The 19,968-nt window shown below is 36.2% G+C and overlaps 1 protein-coding gene across 1 annotated transcript; it reads left to right on the plus strand.

Annotated features, from left to right (window-relative positions):
* Positions 1-5,458: 5,458 nt before the first annotated feature.
* MEIOC (meiosis specific with coiled-coil domain) lies at positions 5,459-19,838 on the plus strand (the record flags this gene model as incomplete). Its single annotated transcript, XM_027519353.1, has 7 exons — positions 5,459-5,605; positions 8,961-9,118; positions 11,064-11,168; positions 12,062-13,934; positions 14,423-14,557; positions 17,413-17,593; positions 18,076-19,838. Coding segments are annotated over 7 exons (2,829 nt in total), but the record flags the coding sequence as incomplete, so codon positions are not given.
* Positions 19,839-19,968: the final 130 nt, after the last annotated feature.

Here is a 19,968-nt window from a genome sequence, read left to right on the forward strand (position 1 = left end):
GGTTGGATGGCATCACTGACACAATGGACATGGGTTTGGGTGGACTCCGGGAGTTGGTGATGGACAGGGAGGCCTGGCCTACTGCGGTTCATGCGGTCACAAAGAGTCAGACACAACTGAGTGACTGAACTGAACTGAACTGAATATGGGAAATGATTCCTACCTCTTGTTATCCATATCCAAGGGCCTCAATTCAGCTCAACTACAGAATCTAAGACACTTGTCTAGAAGAGAGAGTTCTTTTTTTTTTTTTCCTTAAAATATTTTTTTAGATGTGGACCATTTTTTAAAAAGTCTTTATTAAATTTATTATGATATTGCTTCTGATTTATATTTTGGTTTTTTTTTTCCCCCAAGGCACATGGAATCTTAGCTCCTTGACCAGGGATAAAACTGCATCCCCTGCACTGGAAGGCAAAGTCTTAATCATTGAACCACCACAGAAGTCCTGAGAGAGTTCTTAAGTGAACAAAGGATACAAGACCCCTTCTTAACTTTGACAATGACCTGTGGTTGAAATGGGGAGCAATACCTCTCAGTGAGGCCCCTTTTAGTCATTGATATTCACTTCATTACAATGTCCAGGGAGCTTGCTTACAAACTAGCTCATATTGGAAAGTTAAACAGTTGTAGGTGTAATCTGTAGAGCAAAGAAAAAAGGAATGAAGGACGAGTGAGAGAGAGACATACACAGAAAGAGGGAGATACATGGCATTATACATTTGTCAAAACCCATAGGATGCACAACACCAAGGATGAACCCTCATGTAAACTGTGGACTTTGGTTGACAATGATGTGTCCAGTGTAGGCTCATTGATTGTAACAAATGTTCCACTTTGGTATGGATGCTGATAGGGAGAACATTGTGCATGTATGGGGGCAGGGAATATTTGGGAACTCTCTATACTTCACATGCAATTTTGCTGTGAACCTCAAACAGTTTTCTATTTTTTTATTACTATTATTATTTTTTCAAACAGTTTTTTAAAAAATAATGTCTAGGACCTCCCTGGTGGTCCAGTGGTTAAGAATCTGCCTGTCAGTGCAGGGGGCACAGGTTTGATCTCCAGTCCCAGAAGATCCCACATGCGGCAGGGCAACTAAGCCCAGGCACCACAGCTACTGAATTCAAGGGCCCTAGAGCAACAAGAGAAGCTTCCATGAGAAGCCAGAGTACTGCAAAACTAGAGAATGCCCCCCACTTGCCACACATAGAGAAAAGCCTGTGTGCAGCAATGAAAACCCAGCACAGCCAATAAATAAATAAATAAAACTTTAAAAAATAACGTCTACATTTAATGTCTATTAAAAAGAGAGAGGAAGAGAGAGAATCAAATCATCAAGCCAGACAAGCAGTGGGACTCCAGATCAGAGGTAAAATCCTTGAAACAGAGGTAGAGCCTTACAAGTGGGGAACCTCCCTTACTCTGCCCTCCAAAGCAGGAGTCAAGGAAGTAGCTTTTCTAGGTTTTAATTTTGTAGGTGCCCTAGGAAAGGACAGGCTGGAGAACTGTACCTACTTAGGGATCAGTTCAGAACCTGAGCAGAATTTAAAAGCTTTTGCAATAAAACAACTATTGAATATTTCCAGGCTCTGACAGATTTTGATAAGGACCCTCAACTTCGTTATTTAATACAATGGTTCGCAAAACATCCAGCTTTCAGGTTGACCTGTCAGTAAGTATATCCTCTCATGGTATTTTAGACTGCACAAATAGAAAGCAAGACAGATAAAATAATATAGGAAATTCAGCTCCTGAAAAATTGCAACAAGGAGGTGGGCTGTGTGTTTTCAGGAATATTCTATATATTCAGAATCTATTTCCCACCTCAACGGTACATAATCATCCAATTTGAAAACCACGTCTTTCAGGAATGTTCTTTAATTTTTTACCTTTTGGAAGGAAGCTTGCTGGCAGCAGTATACCACAACACAAAGCTTTAATGGATCTTTAAATGCCCAGATTAAGAGAGAATGACCTGGAACCCTATCTAACTGAAAGGGAAAAGGCAGAAACAACGAATCTTTTTAAAGTTCTCAAACTCTGTGGTCTAAATTAAAACTGCGGATCTCAATTAAAAAAAGAAAAAGAAGCAGCTGTTTTCCAGTCCTTTGGTGTCAAGAGATCCTTCATTCTGTATCTGGGGATTCCTCAAATTTGGGATTTTCCATGTTCCAGAAAAACATCTACATCTGCTGTATTGACTACACCAAAGCCTTTGACTGTGTGGACCACAACAAACTGTGAAAGCAGAGAAGTCATAAAACAATTATTTGAGTATTTCTAACTTCTTACTGTAGTCTGAGGTTTATATCTATCTTTAGGCAGTTGTGAAAACAATCCCATCTACCTCTCAACATACCCATTCAGAATGAGATCTTCCAAAAAAGAAATGCAAGAGATGAAAGAAAGAACTAATTATACTAAATACTTGTTTTTATTCCATAACCAAAATGATCCCTTTTCTAATGTATTCACTTGAGTTCAATGGGGTGTTCCATTTTCCTGTAACCTTCATTTCCAAAATAAACCATATCAATACTAAACAAGACAATACAATCTCAAAAAAATGAACAAAGGATTTAAATAAATATTTTTCCAAAGAATATACACAAATGGTCAATAAGCACATGAAAAAATGCTTAACATTATTAGTCATAAGGGAAATGAAAATCAAAACCACAGTGATATACCATATCACAACTTCTTGAAAGGCTATTTTAAAAAAAAAGGAAAGAAAAATAACAACTGTTGGCAAGGATGTGAATAAACTGGAACCCTGGTGTATTGCTATGGGGATGCAAAATGGTGCAGCTTCAGTGGGATAGTTTGGTGTAGAAAATGTTGAACAGAATTACTATATGACAGCAATTCCACTCTTAAACATATATCCAAAATAATTGAAAAGGGAAATCAAATAGACATTTGTACACTAATGCTCATTACACCATTCTTCATTACAAAGAAAAGGTGAATACAAGCCAAGTGTCCATCAACTGATTAATATTATTCAGCCATAAAATGAAGTTCTGACATGCACAACATGAATCTTGACATTATGCTAATGAACAAGTCGCGAAAGGACCAATATTGTATGTTTCCACTTACATGAAGTACCTAGAACAGGTGAGTTCACAGTAACATGAAGTAGAATAGAGGTTCCCAGAGAGTGGAAGGAAGGGGAAATGGGAGTTATTTCTTTTATTGGGTACAAAATTTCTGTTTGGGATAATGAAATATTTCTAGATATGGATAGTGGTGATGGTTGCATAATACTTGAGTATAATGTCATTGAATTATACATTGGAAGATGCTTAAAATGGCAAATCTTATGTATATCTTATTACAATAAAAAGATACATAAGAGGATTCATAGTTTTGCAAAATCATTCTGGGTGTTATGGGAGAGAGACAAAACACTATGCTCTAAGTGTAAGGAGGGAGTAAACTCCAGGTTAGCAACTTTCAGGGTGAGGTGAAGTGAAGTGAAGTTGCTCAATCGTGTCCGACTCTTTGCGACCCCATGGACTGTAGCCTAATCAGGCTCCTCCGTCCATGGGATTTTCCAGGCGAGAGTACTGGAGTGGATTACCATTTCCTTCTCCAGGGGATCTTCCCGACCCAGGAATCGAACCCGGGTCTCCCGAATTGCAGTGTGAGGTAGGGAAATAAATATAATGAATTGGTACAGCCAGGTCAACTAACAAGCTTTCTTAACTCAAAGCTGAGTTGGGATCCAAAGTAAGCATCAGAGCAATATAGGCCAAAAAGATATGTCCCCCTATCCTATTTCCATTTATGCTTGAGTAAAAAAACACCTCCCACTTTATTGCTTCTCAAATTTTGATTTTAAATATACATGCCCTAAAGGTGGTAACTGTGCTTACTTTGATCGTCTTCAATATTTCAATGCACACAAAATTGTTTAGCATTTTCTGGGGACAAAATCTTGAGACATCACATCCTCGAATGGGACCATCTGTGTGAATGGCCTATTTGGTATAGGTCAGAGTGAAATTTGTTCAGGGGTTCCATAAGCACCAAAATGCCTTCAACCCCACCGAAGCGTGAGGCCTAGGACCGAGAACAGCTCTCTTTCTTCTCGGAAGAGACTTTCCCAACAACCCCCAACTCCTTAACGGGTTCCTCACGCTCCGTAAGCGAGCCCAAGTCTATCATTCTCTGAGGCAGCTCCAAAGGGTTCTGGGAGTTAGGGGCAGGACCAGGGGCAAAATGAAATGTTTGGAACAAGATGAACAGCCGGTAAATTTAGGATTATCTGCCGGTTGCTGAGCGACTTCTCAAATCTTCCTGACCACTTCCATCTCTTCTCCCACCTGGTAGGCCCGAGCTCCTAATCCTCCTTCCACGCCCCGCCCCTCAGCTGCTCTACTAGCCAATCATCAGGCGGGTGCTTGACGGACTGGGCCAATCCCGAACACGTTCAGTTTGAGCGGGAAAGGCTCAGAAACGCAGAGAGAGCGAGGTCGCCTTAACGGCTGGTTCTTGGCCTTGTCTCTAGGGGGTAACAGGCCTCGGAGGCCGCCGCCCATTGGCCGGGCAGCGGGCCAATGAGGGGTGCGAAGCTGGAGACAGGCCTCCCAGGAGGGGGCGTGGCGGGCCCGTGCCGGGTCGCGTGCGGGGTCGCGAGCCCCTGGTGGGCAATGTAACGGCCTCTCCCCAGCCTCTCCCTCCTGGCTCCTGAATCCGCACCCACAGACCGGCTCCAGGCAGCGCCCGGGGCGGAGGCGGCAGTGGCGGGGTGCGGGTTGAGGGAGCTGGGCCTCGACGCCCCCCCTCATCCCCGTACCCCAGGAGCTGTGCTTAGTCCAAGAGGGGCTGGGAGGCCCATGGAGGTGAGTTGCGGAGACCCCCGTCCGCCCTCTCACCCCCCGGGCCTGAGGGAGGGACTTGAGGTAACTGGAGGGGACTGTCAGGGGTCTGGGTGGCGGCCGGGCTAGGAGGACGGCGACCGTGAGGAGAGACAGAATGGGCGCGTCCCCGGACGCGGGTCTCTGAAGCGGCCGGGCGGGAGAGGCCGGGTCGCCGGCAAGGAGCCCCGACGGGGCGACCGGGCTGCGCCGCGGGGGTGAGCCTGGGGCTCGGCGGCCGGTGTGGTGGGGGCCTGGGGACGCGCCGCGGGCTGACAGAACTGGCGGCGGGGCGGAGCAGGTGACTGGCTGCGACGCGCAGGCTGCCGCTGCCTCCCCAACGTCGGGCCGTGGCGGCGCTGAGGCGGAGGCCGGCAGGGAGGGCCCGTCGGGCGCACCTCGGGGTCCGGCCGGTAAAGGGAGAGGGAACCCCGGGGACGGAGGCGCGGGGTCCCCAAATGAGTGTTCTGGGAACGGATTCCGGGTGGAGCTAGGCGCACAGCCAACGTAGAACCGTAGAAGCCGTCGTCCGGCCATATCGGTCCGGCTCTGCCCTGCGTGACGTGTCTCCTGTTTCCTATCCCCGTTTCGTGCAGCCGAAAGTAGCGTTCCGTGGAGGTGCGAATCGCTGCTGGAACCTCAGTGCGGACGCCAGCAGTCGACTAACAGATGTCTTCAACAGCGTGGTGCTGACGGGCTCCCCTTCCTTCTATGATTGCTACAAATCGCAGGTCCGTTTCTCCACTCTGCCCTTTGTTAGAGGATTTATTCTCCTTCAAATCCGACCCTACCCCCAGCACCCAGCCCATTCACGTTGGTGTTTAAATTGCTCCACGTTTAGGACCAGACAATATTTTAAATACAGAGTTTGTAGAATACAAACTGGTTTTGAAAGCAAGTTAAGGAATAAGATTTTTCATTGATTCTTGCTTTTGCTTTGTCCTCAGCGTGACATGATGCCAGAAATGTAAGAAAATCCGTATTTGCTTATACCGTAAGATAATTTTCCCTTCCGGCATTTATTGGAAGTCGGTGCAAACATACGTTTGATCATTTAAAAGGGAAATTTTTCTATACATTTTTATTCTCTGGCTCTTACAATGTCTTAGATGACGTGGTACCTTTTACCTCACCTAAAACATTTAGTTTGGTTAATCGTGTTAAATTAGCTTAGGATAATATGTCATTTTCATTTGAAATTATTTAACCAGCACAAGGCTGTTGATATTGTTATATTTTGAATTATAACAGTGTCCTGAAATAAATAATTTTATTTAATTCGCATGACAGCCTTGTATATAGTATTATATCCATTGTACAGATAGAGAAACTGAGGCCCAAAAAATTTGACTTGTGCTGTAAGTGACAAAACCCAAGTTGACTCCAGGTCTTTTCACTGCCAAGACCAGCATTCCACTGCTCTCTATAATGTTTGCTGCTGCTAAGTCACTTCAGTCGTATCCAACTCTGCTGCTGCTACTGCTGCTGCTGCTACTGCTGCTGCTGCTAAGTCGCTTCAGTCGTGTCGGACTCTGTGCGACCCCGTAGACGGCAGCCCACCAGGCTCCCCGGTCCCTGGGATTCTCCAGGCAAGAACACTGGAGTGGGTTGCCATTTCCTTCTCCCTATAGTGTTTACCTGACTACTAAAATTTACTTGGATTTAATTTCAGTTGATTAAGCATAGCAAGAATAAAGTGAGACATTTTGCAATTATCTAGACTAATTAGTGTACCAACCCTAAGCATTCACATATTTAACTTCCAGAAATGTTTTGACTGAAAAGAATCTAGATAGCCACCGCATTAGTTGCTTGTTTTATTCTAGAATATTAAATTTATATCAGTCTTTTAAAAGGATTTAATTTTTCTAATACTCAAATATTTAAAATATAAAGTATACTTGAAATAAAGAAAAAAATATAAAGTATACTTGAAATAATACTTATATATTTTGTTTCAAATACTGTTTACCTCATTTGATATTATATAATCTGAAAATGCTCATTTTGTTTAAGCAACTCTTTCAAAACGAACAATTATTTGTATCACTTTGGATACTTCACACCTAAAAGAGAGTTAGGTTGGGCCTGTCATATAAACTTAAGAACTAAAGGAATAAAATTATGAAAGGTTCTAACCATAACAGCCTTTGTAAAAGTTACTGCTAACTAACAGAAATTTTGGAAAGACATTTTTTAGTGGCACTTTGAGCAAAATCTCTTGTGTGCCTCAATTTCTCCAACTTCAGAATAGTCAACAAAACAATAAACTATAAACAAGAAAATTTAGGTTTCAAATAGTATTCATAACTATAATTTAACCAAATGGCTATAAAATGTTTGAGATTTGTGAAGATTTGTGATTAGATGATATTAATTTTCATATATTATTGGTATAAACTCAGTGAATGTTTAAAATGTTATTTTTCAGTTATCATGTCCGTGAACGAAAATTTAGAATGTTTTGATCTAAACATGTTTTATCTCTTTTCACATCAATTTTGATTGAGAATAAAAGCAATTAGAAAATATTTTTAACCAGGATTATATACCTTCTATATTTATAAGAAAATACCCTTTCTACTCTGTTTATGTCTGGATATTTATAGCTATTACATCTCAGGTTTTAGTAGCTCCTTATTTGGAGAGTTAAAAATTGTGAATCTATGTATTCAGACTATTTTAAGTATTTAAAATTTGAGGTGCAGTATTTTCATTGTACTTCATTCCCTTTTTTGGAAGGAGACAGAACTTCAAATAATTCATTAAAATCTTAAAACTCAAACCTTTTACCTTATTTACTCAAAATTCATTATAAAAAAAATGAACTCGTTTTTTCTTATAATATCTTTAAATTTCTTAAGATAAAATATGTATTGTCTCACTTTTATACTTCCTCTTGGAAATAAACTAAGCTGAAAATTAAAGATACTGTTTTAAAAGGCCCTAGTGTAGGAGTGGAGAAGGCAGTGGCAACCCATGATGTTTATGAGATTTATCCACATTGTTGTTTTGCCAGTAGTTTATACCTTTTTATTGCTGCGTATGATCCCACTGTTGGAATATATGACAATTTGGCCACCTGTTGATGGACATTTTCGTTGTTTCCAGGTTTGGACAGAGAAGGCAATAGCACCCCACTCCAGTACTCTTGCCTGGAAAATCCCATGGAAGGAGGAGCCTGGTGGGCTGTAGTTCATGGGGTTGCTAAGAGTCGTACACGACTGAGCAACTTCACTTTCACCTTTCACTTTCATGCATTGGAGAAGGAAATGGCAACCCACTCCAGTGTTGTTGCCTGGAGAATCCCAGGGATGGGGGAGCCTCGTGGGCTGCCGTTGATGGGGTCGCACAGAGTTGGACACGACTGAAGTGACTTAGCAGCAGCAGCAAGCAGTGTAGGAGTAAGACGGCCTTGAGTTTGGGTTTTAGTTTTGTCATCTCTTAGCTCAATAATTTGTAGCCTCATTTTTAAACCCATTATAAAACACCCATTTCCTCATTTTTAAAATACAGAGAATATCCATGTCATAAGGTGACTGAATACAGTGTGTGGAATTTCTTTGAAAATTTGATGTAAATGTACATTTACTTGTTTTTTACAGATTGGGGGCATTAAGACTGAATTTTGTAAATGATTTACAAAAATTAATACTAAAAATAACACAGCTGTGGTCCATATAGTGCTCATCTGTTCAAAAAATTAAAACAGCAATAATTGTAGGTGTTCGTGTCCTATCTCAGGGATAAGCAACAGCTATTGGACAGGGGCAAATCTGCTGAGTGGCTGTAAAACAGAATTTTATTGGAATAGCCACAGCCTCTAATTTACACATTGTCTATAGTTGCTTTGGTGCTAGGAGTTTCAACAGAGACCTTAACACAGCAAACCATAAAATATTTATTATCTGACCCTTTACAGAAAACAATTGCCATCTCCTACTGTTAAAGTAAGCTTAAGTGGCTAAGTCTAGATTTGTCTCCCAACTTTTACACATGTGTTATTTCCTCAAATTTCTTATTATTTCACTAATATTCTGTAGTTTTGATTGTATCTGATATACAAACATGTCTTTAAAATTTCAGAATGAAGATAGTGTTGACCTAAGGCAGACCTATGCTCCACTTTCTTCATCAACGGAATATGCAAGTTCTGTAGATTCTTCACTTTTCTATGCACCATGGTCTACATATGGAGATGATATTAAACAGCCCTCTAATTCTCAGATCAATGTAAAGAACAGGTAAATTAATACCTTAGATTTCTCAGGCTAAACAAAGTGTTCTTAAGTTTGATTACATGGGAACCTAGTTGTTTTAGCTCTTTGTTCCCTATATCAGTATTTTTATGACATTGCAATTTTATTTATCAAACTTCTAGGAAATAAAGTTATGTGTCTATAATTTTTTTCTTGCTACTTTCTTTCATTAATTAGAGGCAACTCTGAGTACATCTTAAGTTCCTCTTTCTAAAGATAGCATATAAATGAGTTACAATTTTTCAATCTATTTTTTAATCCAGTTCTAAATTTTTAGTAATTCTTCCCTTTACAAGTATACAACAAACAGGATTTTATCAAATGTAAGATACTTATTTTCTATTCAGTTCCACTAATAATGGGGGCTAACTATGTCAGATTCTCTCCTATTGGGGATATTAGAATTAACATGGCAAATATTATCCTTGCCTTTATAGATCTTACAGTAATGGTGATGATTATAACTTGCCAGGCACTGCAAGTGCCTGGTGTACTGCAAGGTAAGGTCTAAAGGAAGAAGTATAAAATATTATGGGAGCTTATTGCAAAGAGAAGCTTAACGGAGTGATACTACCTTTATGTTAATTATAATGAGGGAGCAGTTAAAAGAGGCTGATGTGTCTTTAGTTTACCAGGAAATAATTATTTTTAAAATCTACTAATTAAATAATTGTTAAAAATTTAGAAATTAGTTTTAAGTTCTCTAAAGTAGATTTTATTAGGTAGACTATATAATATATAACTCTACACAAAAAATATTTTTTTAGTTAATACATGTTCATTGAAAAACTTCAGACTTTATACAAATATGTAAAGGCAAGCAGAAGTTTACCTTTACCCTGCCTTTCCACCTCCCAGTAACAACTATTAACAGTTTGGTATATATTACATTGAATATTTTTCTAGATATATACCAACATACTATTATACAAAAATTTTATATCAAATCTTTTTGAAATAAGTATTAGACTTGTAGGTAGACCATTTATTCAACAAGCATGGCAAATGATAAACCTTTGCAAAATTCAAGTTTTTTAATATCATGATCATTTATTCAGTTTTATGATTACTAATACCTACCTTTCCTATGTTATGAAGATCAATGAAATATTTGAATGTTATACAAGTATAAGGTATTTTCATTTCTAAAATGTCCTAACACTATGAAATGTTAGACCTAAAATATTAAAAAACAAGAAGTTACAATTTAAAAACAACATATTACTTCTAGGAACAAATTACCCAAAATCCATAAGAGGTAAAAAGGGTCCAGTATATTCCATCTCGTTGTTTTTTACATTTTGTATTGTTTAGATAGTGTTGGTCACTAGGTAGGATTTCATCCACATGGAGAACCAGTCACTTCTTTGGCACAGATTTAGGGATAGCCCCCAAATCTTTTACATTTAAGGGACAACTGCTACATTCTTGTGATATTTAGAATGACCATATCACTGTACTTTTTAATCCAACTTTTAGTATAAGAGTCACAAAAAGAGAGTAACAGGTTCATATGGTTTTCACATCACAGATGAAAAAACTTAGCAAGTGTGATGTAATGATGTATAATAGGACTAGACATGCTTTCAGAAGTTGCCATTGTACCAATCATGTCTATAACATCATAGATTAGAGATTTATATCTGGGGCATCTAAAATGAATAGCATGTGCTTTGGAGAAATAAGAGGTAAGCATTCATTGAGAACTAGACATAAGATTTTGAATGAAGGAGAAATACTTATGTAGGATAAATACTATGCCAAAGTGGAAAATATTCTTGAGTTCCTATTCCCTCTTTAGTTGAAATGAAGATATAGAGTTAATCCAAATATTTTATAGAAAAATAAGTCAGAATAAGTCTGAAAAAAGAAATATATTATGTTTCAATATGAACAAAAGAATTTACATGTGATATTCATTTATTTTTAGGATTCAAACAGAAAGAAATGACTATGGTAGTGAAACAGACTTATATGGACTTGTGTCTAACATTTTGGAAGAACAAGATAAATCACAGCCATACTTTGCTGAGGGGTTAGTATATTACATAACCTATATAGTATGTAATAAACTTTTAAATTCCCAGGTACTAGATCGTTAACTTTTATTTTTACTTAATAGAGGATCATCTGACATTCGACATCCTAATTCAGATATTTGTTTCTAGGAGCCTAGATTTTCCTGAGGTGCTTGCCATACAATTGAAAGTTTAATTTGCTATTAAGAACTTTCATTTGAAAAATCATTCTTCCATAACTCAAAGCTGTTTTCCTTGAGTTCATGAGCTAAAATTTGGCTTAAAGAGTATAAATTCCAACGACTTTTATACTTATACCTCCAAAAATAAAACTATCATTGCTTCTGAGTAGAAATATGTATGGATTTTATTCATATAGTAAAAACTTTTAAAGTATGCATTAATTGTTTTACTTGGGTGTAGAAGCCATATTATCCAGATTCCCTATTTCATAAATAGGGAAATATGTAGCATACATCTAACCAATGAAAATGTTTTCATTTCAATGAGAGTACATCTTTTTTAATTAAAAAAATTGTGGTCAACAGCACTTTTGTATTGATCTTATATAATAATGTAAGAAAAACTTTATCTGGTTTCTACTTACTGTATGTAAACAGTTCATGTAAGACCACGCAATCACCAGCCTCAGGCTTTAGTTTATGTCTCCTCGAAAAGTATACTGAAGACATATTAAGACTAAAATGCATATTTATGCAGCATATAGCACATTTTAAGCGGCAGAAAGTTATTTGGATGTAATGGCAGCTTATAAGGCAAAGTTGGAAAGGATTAGAGAATGGTGAAATGGGGCAATATAAATGTTTTGAAAGCCTTTCCTGCCTTCTCCACTAAGAAAATAAAGACTTTAAAAATCTAAATTGTAATTAAATATATTTGCTTGTTCTAGGACCTGTTCCTCCAATTTAAAGTCAGTTTGGCCAATGAACACAAGCAGATTTGCAGATCACCATGACCTCTTAACAGAAACCAAAAGGCCAGTAGATACAGCCATCTCTCAGCAAGCTTTTTATACTGGTGAATCTGTGTCAGCAGTGGAAAAGCAGTACCTACATAACAGTAATCTCATACCACAACAAAAAATAGATGAACTTTATCATGGATTTACTGGTTTAGACCTTGAAGAACAATGGATGTACCCCTCACGAAATGATCATTCTAACTGTTACAATATTCAGCCAAATGATACAGCTAAGACAGCATTTCAAGAATATCCATTTATCAAAAATTGTTTTACACCACAAACTGGTCTGTCTGACATCATGAAAGAATCAGGAGTTGATACTTACTCTTACGGAAGAGAGAAAATATGTGCTAAAGGTCTTGAGGCACCATTACAGCAAAAGAGGACAGAGATATTTCTTTCCCAATTTAATAGGTACAGTGAAAATCCAGATTATTGTAGATACCCAGAATATGCTCATCCTAATAAGGCTAAGCTGAGTAAGTGTTCGAATTTTAGTGTCCAAGATAGTAAAAAATTAGCTAGTGCCACACCTGAAACACCAACTGTAGAAGCAGACACCTACACAAAGTTATTTCAAGTAAAACCAGCAAATCAGAAAAAAATGGAGGAGACAATACCTGACCAGCAGAATTTCACATTTCCAAAAACTACACCACATCTGACAGAAAAACAGTTTGGAAAGGAAGCAGCATTTACTGCTGATTTTGGCTTAAAATCAGAATATGGACTAAAACCTCATACGACTTGTTCAGCTAATAATGATTTTGCTAATGTCACAGAAAAACAACAGTTTACAAAACCTGACCCCCCAAATTCTGAGTATTTTAAATCAGTGAATTTACTAGCAAATTCAGCAACATCTTCAGGAGGTATCAACTTAAACAGACCAACATGGATGAATGTCCAAACAAAAAATAACACTCCTATTTTTTATCGAAATCAAGGTAACTTGATGAAATTAAATTCTCATTTAAGTGCAGCTTCAAAAGGTTCTAACCATTCTTCCGATTTCCCCCAACTATCATCTACAAATTTAACCCCAAATAGCAATTTATTTCAGAAGTATTGCCAAGAAAACCCTTCAGCATTTTCTAGTTTTGATTTTGGTTACAGTGGTGCAGAAAGAATCCAATCTATCAATCACATGGAAGGACTGACAAAGACTGGAGAAGAAAATCTCTTTGAATCTGTTACCGATAAAAAAATAAAGCAGCCAAATGGATTTTGTGATAACTATTCAGCTCAACAGTATGGGATCATTGAAAGTGTAAACAAACATAATTTTCAAGCTAAGCCCCAAAGTGGACATTATGATCCTGAGGAAGGGCCAAAGCATTTAGATGGCTTATCTCAAAATACATATCAAGATCTGTTGGAGTCACAGGGTCATTTTAATAGCCACAGACAGGGAAGTGGAGACAACAATATTAATAGCCGTGTGAATCGCACACAGGCATCATGCTTTTCAAATAATTATATGATGGGCGATTTAAGGCATAATCAGAGTTTTCAACAACTTGGTTCAAGTGGGTTTCCACTAAGATCCACTCATCCATTTGGCCATTCAGTTGTTCCACTGTTGGATTCGTATGATTTGTTTTCTTATGACGACTTAAGCCATTTATATCCATATTTTAATGATATGATGTACGGTGATAATTCCTTTTCTGGTTTCGTGCCAACTTTTGGATTTCAAAGACCAATTAAAACCCGCAGTGGACCAGCCAGTGAACTTCATATTCGTCTAGAAGAGTGCTATGAACAATGGAGAGCATTAGAAAAGGAGAGAAAAAAGGTAATACAAAACTATCCATTTAGGCATAACTTAATATATCCCCTTTGCCTATTTTCATTTTGTTTACCCTAGTGTAGTTTAAGAAAGAGTACTTTTAAGTTGAATTCTTCTATAATGTATAGTATTTGTTAAGTCCATGACTATACAGAATTAATTAGGTGACTTAAGAGACTAAAAATGCTTGGGGCTTAAAAAATTTTTTAAGTTTATTTTGCCTGTTAGGTAGACTTTTTCCTTAATGGGTTGAAAGTTTATTTATTTGAATTTTCTAAGTATTAAACTATTGGAGTGTTCAGGTATTTTATGCAGTAAGTGTGACAGAAAAGTACATGGTACTATGGTTTGTATTTTTTGCCTTTTGATTCCAAAACAATTTTTATCTAAAGGAGTAATTTTCGATTTTATTTTTAGCCCTATGAGAAATATTATTCATGATTGAATCATATTTAGAAAATTTAGTATCTAAAAGTTACGTATTTTTTTTACAGACTGAATTGGCCCTTGCAAAGAATTATCCAGGGAAAAAAGTATCCAGTACTAATAATACTCCAATTCCACGGCTGACCTCCAATCCATCTAGAGTTGATCGGTTAATTGTGGATGAACTTCGAGAACAAGCCAGAGTAAGCTGTGAAAATATCTAATAGCAGATTTTTTTAACTGGTTGATAAAATTTTTAAATGCCTCAGCAAGTTAGAGTTCTGAAGGATTCTTAAATCACATTTATGTGTAACTCTCTGAAATGTATTCTTTCCCAAGTTTGGACTTAGAACTATTAGTTATTTAGGAAAGGGAAAATAGCCCCACTTAGTCATTAAAATATTAAGTTTAGTAATCTTAAGAGATTCCTCTTCAAGAAATCCAGATTAGCAATGGAACTAATCCACAAAAGAAAGAAAAAATTTTAAAGCAAAACCATTTAAAATATTATTTATAGGGAAAGTCCCATTTCTTAATCACAAACATTTGTTTTCTAGCTTCACAAAAAAGCTTTGCTTATATTATACAAGGTAGTAAATTAATAGGAAATTACCTTATTTCGTTTTCTTGACCCTGTTCTGAGTTATTTAACAAACATTAAGTATATCTAGCAATGTATTAATTACTAATAAACTGAAGTATGTAGGTATATGCATAATTTTATAAAATAGCCTTATTTTGGAAAAGTAGTATATCACTTCAGATCAAATGTAAAGAATCTTGATGTTAATTAAAAATTATTTTCCTATTATCTCCTTTGTAATTTCAGAATTTTCCAAGCAACTATAATAGAATAGGGTAGTTTTTTCTTTCTGACCTTCCTCTTTTAAAAACTTCTGTTTCCTGGGACTTCCCTGTGGTCCAGTGGCTAAGACTCCATGTTCCCAATGTAGGGGCTCCTGGTTCCATCCCTGGTCAGGGAACTAGGAACTAGATCCCACATGCTGCAACTAAGAGTTCTTATGCTGCTATGTAGATTCACTATGCCAAGTGCTGCAACTATGACCTGGTGCAGCCAAATAAATAAAATAATTTTTTAAAACTTCTGTTTTCCAAATAAAATTTGATAATGATTCCTAGGAAAAGGCATGCAGTGAAACAGATTGCATCTATGATTGAATAAAAGCCATTTAAGGAATTATAAAAAAGCAGCACAACAGAGTCTTATTTTATTGATCATTAGTTTCTTACCTATACCATGCTGTCTTTAAAATACAGATATGAAATACTTTAATGGAAAAATATTGATTTTTACTTAGCTTTCAGCCTTGATCAGTTGTAATTTTTAATCAAATTCATAAATTTGTACAATGGAATTTATCAGTGGTGTGGTCAGATATAGCCAAATGTTATAAAAACTTAAGTCTTTTTTTTTTTTAAACTTCCAAGTTAAAATTTTTCTCAGTAATGCATTTCTAGGCAATAAATCAAAGAATTGCTAATGTGAGTATTAAGAAATGTACTTAATACTTTCCAGCCTTACATAGGCTTCACCTTAGTTTAGCATATTTATAGCTGTTAAAATAATTTTGTTTCTGTTTAGCAACATTAGACTAATAATATACAAAGGGCAAAAATATTTTTATGTGTACTACTTCTAGTTTGCTGGTTTTATAGAATTCTGAAAAAAATCTTTTAAAAGTTTATTAAAAATCACTCGTATAAATTTTTTCTTTACACTTACTCAAAATGACTATCTTATTTTAAAAATATATAATTTGTAGTTCACTGGAAGTTTTACTATGGTATTTTTTCCTTGTGTTGTCTTATTTTCTCCCTCAAGAATCTGGCTGGTTGTACAGTTGGGAGGAAAATATTTAATACCTGTACACTTGTGTTTTCTCCATGGGCTTGAACTGGCATGGACTTACACCAAAGAAATTTGGTAGGAGTGTAAGGTTAGAGGCATTCATTCAGGTGCTTATTAATTGAGAGGTATTTTTCTGTTCTTCCCAGTCACTGAATTATATGAGTTTTAAATCATTTGGCTCCCAAAGGCAGTTACTGTATTTATTAGATGTTCAAATCCTAGCTACTCAAAAGTTCTCCTTCCTTACTCCTTCCAAGTTTAGAATTTGAAATTTTAGGCATATACAATATGAAACATACTCCCCTTACTATATATCTAAGATATATAGTGTTCTTTTTTAGGCTTAATTAACCAGAAGATTCTTCTACCACCAGAAGATTAAGATCTCCTAATTTTCCCTAGCAATTTTGACACTTAATAGGATTTATTTTGTTACTTCAGCATAAACTTAAGTCAGTATTTTCTGGATTATGGACTCCTTAAAACTAACACTAGCCAATATTATTTCTGACTTCCAAAAGAGAGAACATTGAAGGCCCAGAAAGGAATTGCTGAGGTCAAGATTAATCAGATCTAGAGACTGATTGACCCTTTTTAGCTCAATTTTTTTCTTTTAACTACAGTAACTCCTAATAATGCTCTCTTGGCAGGCTATTCTCTTATTTACCAAAAAGAATGCCAGATTTTATATTTGCACTTACTGTTAATAATATGGATATATTTAAATGTTTGACTTTTTCACTGTTGCTTATTCTCAGAAACTGACTTTTAAACTGTCTAGAATTAACATATGTACAAAAGACGGACTTTCCATCTTTGTTTCCCCCATCATGGTGTCAGGATATAGTAAGCTAGTGAAATGAAAGTTGCTCAGTCACGTCCGACTCTTTGCAACCCTATGGACCATACAGTCCATGGGATTTTCCAAGCCAGAAGAGTGGGTTGGGTAGCCTTTCCCTTCTCCAGGGGATCTTCCCAACCCAGGGATGGAACAGGGGTCTCCTGCACATTGCAGGCAGATTGTTTACCAAATGATCTATGAGGGAAGCCTAAACATTTACTTATTACTGAATGAACATTATTCCTCTCATCTCTATTCTGCTTCATTGAAGATTTGTTTTAAATTAATGACAGGGCAATGTAGTTAAATTTTAAATGCCTCATCAAAATTTAAAATGTTTCTCTCAGGTTGTGACTCTACTGGGCAAAATGGAACGTCTTCGAAGCTCTCCCCTTCATGCCAATATCTCTACAGCTCTTGATAGACACTTGGAGTCCATTCACATTGTACAGTCACGTAGAAAGGATGAAATTGTTAATGCTTCAAATCGGCAAAGGCAAGGAGTTCCTAGATGCCAAGATGACAGAGGTACAAACATTAATGCATATCCTTTTGATAAGGCAGTTAATTTGAATGTTAGTAAAATCAGATTCTGAAGTTAAAAAAGTTGGATTTCTAACACTTACACTTATCTAAAAAATAAATTATTAAATGGTGCCTACATAATTTACTCCAAAAGTGAAAGTGAAGTTATTATCTATTTTGCTAATTTTACCCATTTAATTGTAATAACTCTGTCAAAGTCTGTGTTCTACCCAAAGTATAGTCATGGTCATACAAGTCAGAAATAAAATACAAGCGTAACACTTTTTTTAACATTAGTATTTATATTTAAGGTATAACACTTTTAAATATTAAGTCAAGTACTTTGATTAGCTCAGTCAATAGCCATCTTTCTTTTATAAAAAATGATGTTTGATCATTTAGTAGCACAGACTGGGTTTTATAAAGAGTTAAGGAGTACTTAAATGATATTTAATTTGAACTGACCACAAATGTTTCTTTTGCAGATGTTTTTGCGCTTGCTTCAGCAATTAAAGAGATGTGTGTAGCTACTCGGAAAGCGCGTACTACCCTGTGGTGTGCACTGCAGATGACCTTGCCAAAAACAGCCAGTACAGCTGGCCAAACAGATGTAGAAAAGGCTTTACAAGATATAGTAAACTGTGAAGATAAAGTCCATGAAAGCCTAAATAGTAGCAATCCAGTGAACCAGAGAGGTGAAGCAAACAAACATTAAGGAAATGGCAGCAGAAAGAAGAATAAAAAGCTGATAAGTAAATGTATCAAGACATGCTAAAAAATTTTAATGAACTTGTCAAACTTGAAAATTTCATTACATTAATTGTCTTTCAGATTTAAAGTTAATAATACCTTAATGAAGTCTAACTTCTATTTAAAAATCTATTTGGAATGAATCAGATGTAGTTGAAAGTGAGTCAGACGTAAGTAAAGTTGACTATTCTAGGGCAACTAGAAATACCCAGGTAGTCAAAGGTAACAAGTTTAAATTAAATTTTTCCTAACAGCTGAAATATTGCTGAAACTCATTCTGCAGTGCAGGGAAATGCAAATATGAAATTCTTCTAGACGATAAGTTTCATTTAGGTCTGCCTTAGTAAGTATAATTCCAAATAATGAATCTTAAGTGACTGTAACACAAATATGGCTACAGTCTAGTAACCAAAACAAGTTTTGATTGTGATATAAGAATGTTTTCCTTACAAAACTGGATAATACCTAGGGAACAAAGGAAAGAGAGATGAACCCAATATTCATGTAAAAATTTAATATTTAAAATACTACCATATTTATAAATTTGAAATCTTAGTGCCTAAGTATTTGGAGGGAAGTGCATCTGATTCTCCTAAATTAGTGATAAAAGTGCCAGTGTAAAAACCATGCAAGTTACTGAATATAAAACCTGTTCAAATCATTTGTGTATATTATTTAAATTTTAATTACACTATCAATTATTAAATATTTCCAGTTTTAAAGTATTTTAATTGAATCAAAAAACAAAACATTTCCTTTACCTGGATCTTTTAAACTTTTGATGCATCTAAAATAATGACTATTGTTTTAATACCCTTAGTTTGCTGCCTTTTTGAGGGTATCACGAAGTTCTAAAATGTATTTTTTTAAGGTTAATCTTTTACTAGTTTAGTTTGCAATTGGTTAGTGTATATTTTGTGTAGTTATGTTCATTAGTTTGCTTCTGAATTTTTTAAGAGCTCTTGAAAGCTTGGCTTTTTCTGTTTCTCATCACTTAATATCTTTGTATGGAACCCAAGTAATTTATTCAGTAATATGAAATGTTGGTATTATGTGACTCAGAAGATCTTGGGTTTTAACATTTCTAGCATGAGTTAAACTATAATATAATGTACTGATGAAATTTAATTGAACTACCCTAGACTAGAAACACTAATGTTTTAAATGTTGGTGTTTTTCTTAGTTTTAGAAATCCTGGTATTAAAAAAAAAAAAAAAGTGTAATCACACCACGTAAATTTTCTTTAGATGATGTGCAGAAGAAACTGATTGAGAATGCAGGAGTAACTGTAGGGAGAAACATTTTGATCACTGCAATGCCTTAAAACTACCCAAATGAATTACATTGAGGGTAGTCAAATAAAATAGATCATCCCACCACAGTCACTGCATAGAAAGTGGTTAAGTTTGATATAAGACATGTTGGATGTTATGGAAACAAATATTGTTCTGAATTTAGTCTCTCAAGAAAAGTAAATAAATTGCTTTGTTGAAAATAGCTTTTTTTTTTTGAGTTTGTGTTAGTTTCTAACATTGAGTCACTCGTCAGAAAACCAATTAAATTTCATTTAACTGATAAGAACTGGTGCTAAGTTTTAAACTTCATTATTAACACATAAATAATGTTGG

This window comes from Bos indicus x Bos taurus, chromosome 19, assembly GCF_003369695.1.
Source record: "Bos indicus x Bos taurus breed Angus x Brahman F1 hybrid chromosome 19, Bos_hybrid_MaternalHap_v2.0, whole genome shotgun sequence".
In the NCBI taxonomy this organism is placed as follows: Eukaryota; Metazoa; Chordata; class Mammalia; order Artiodactyla; family Bovidae; genus Bos; species Bos indicus x Bos taurus.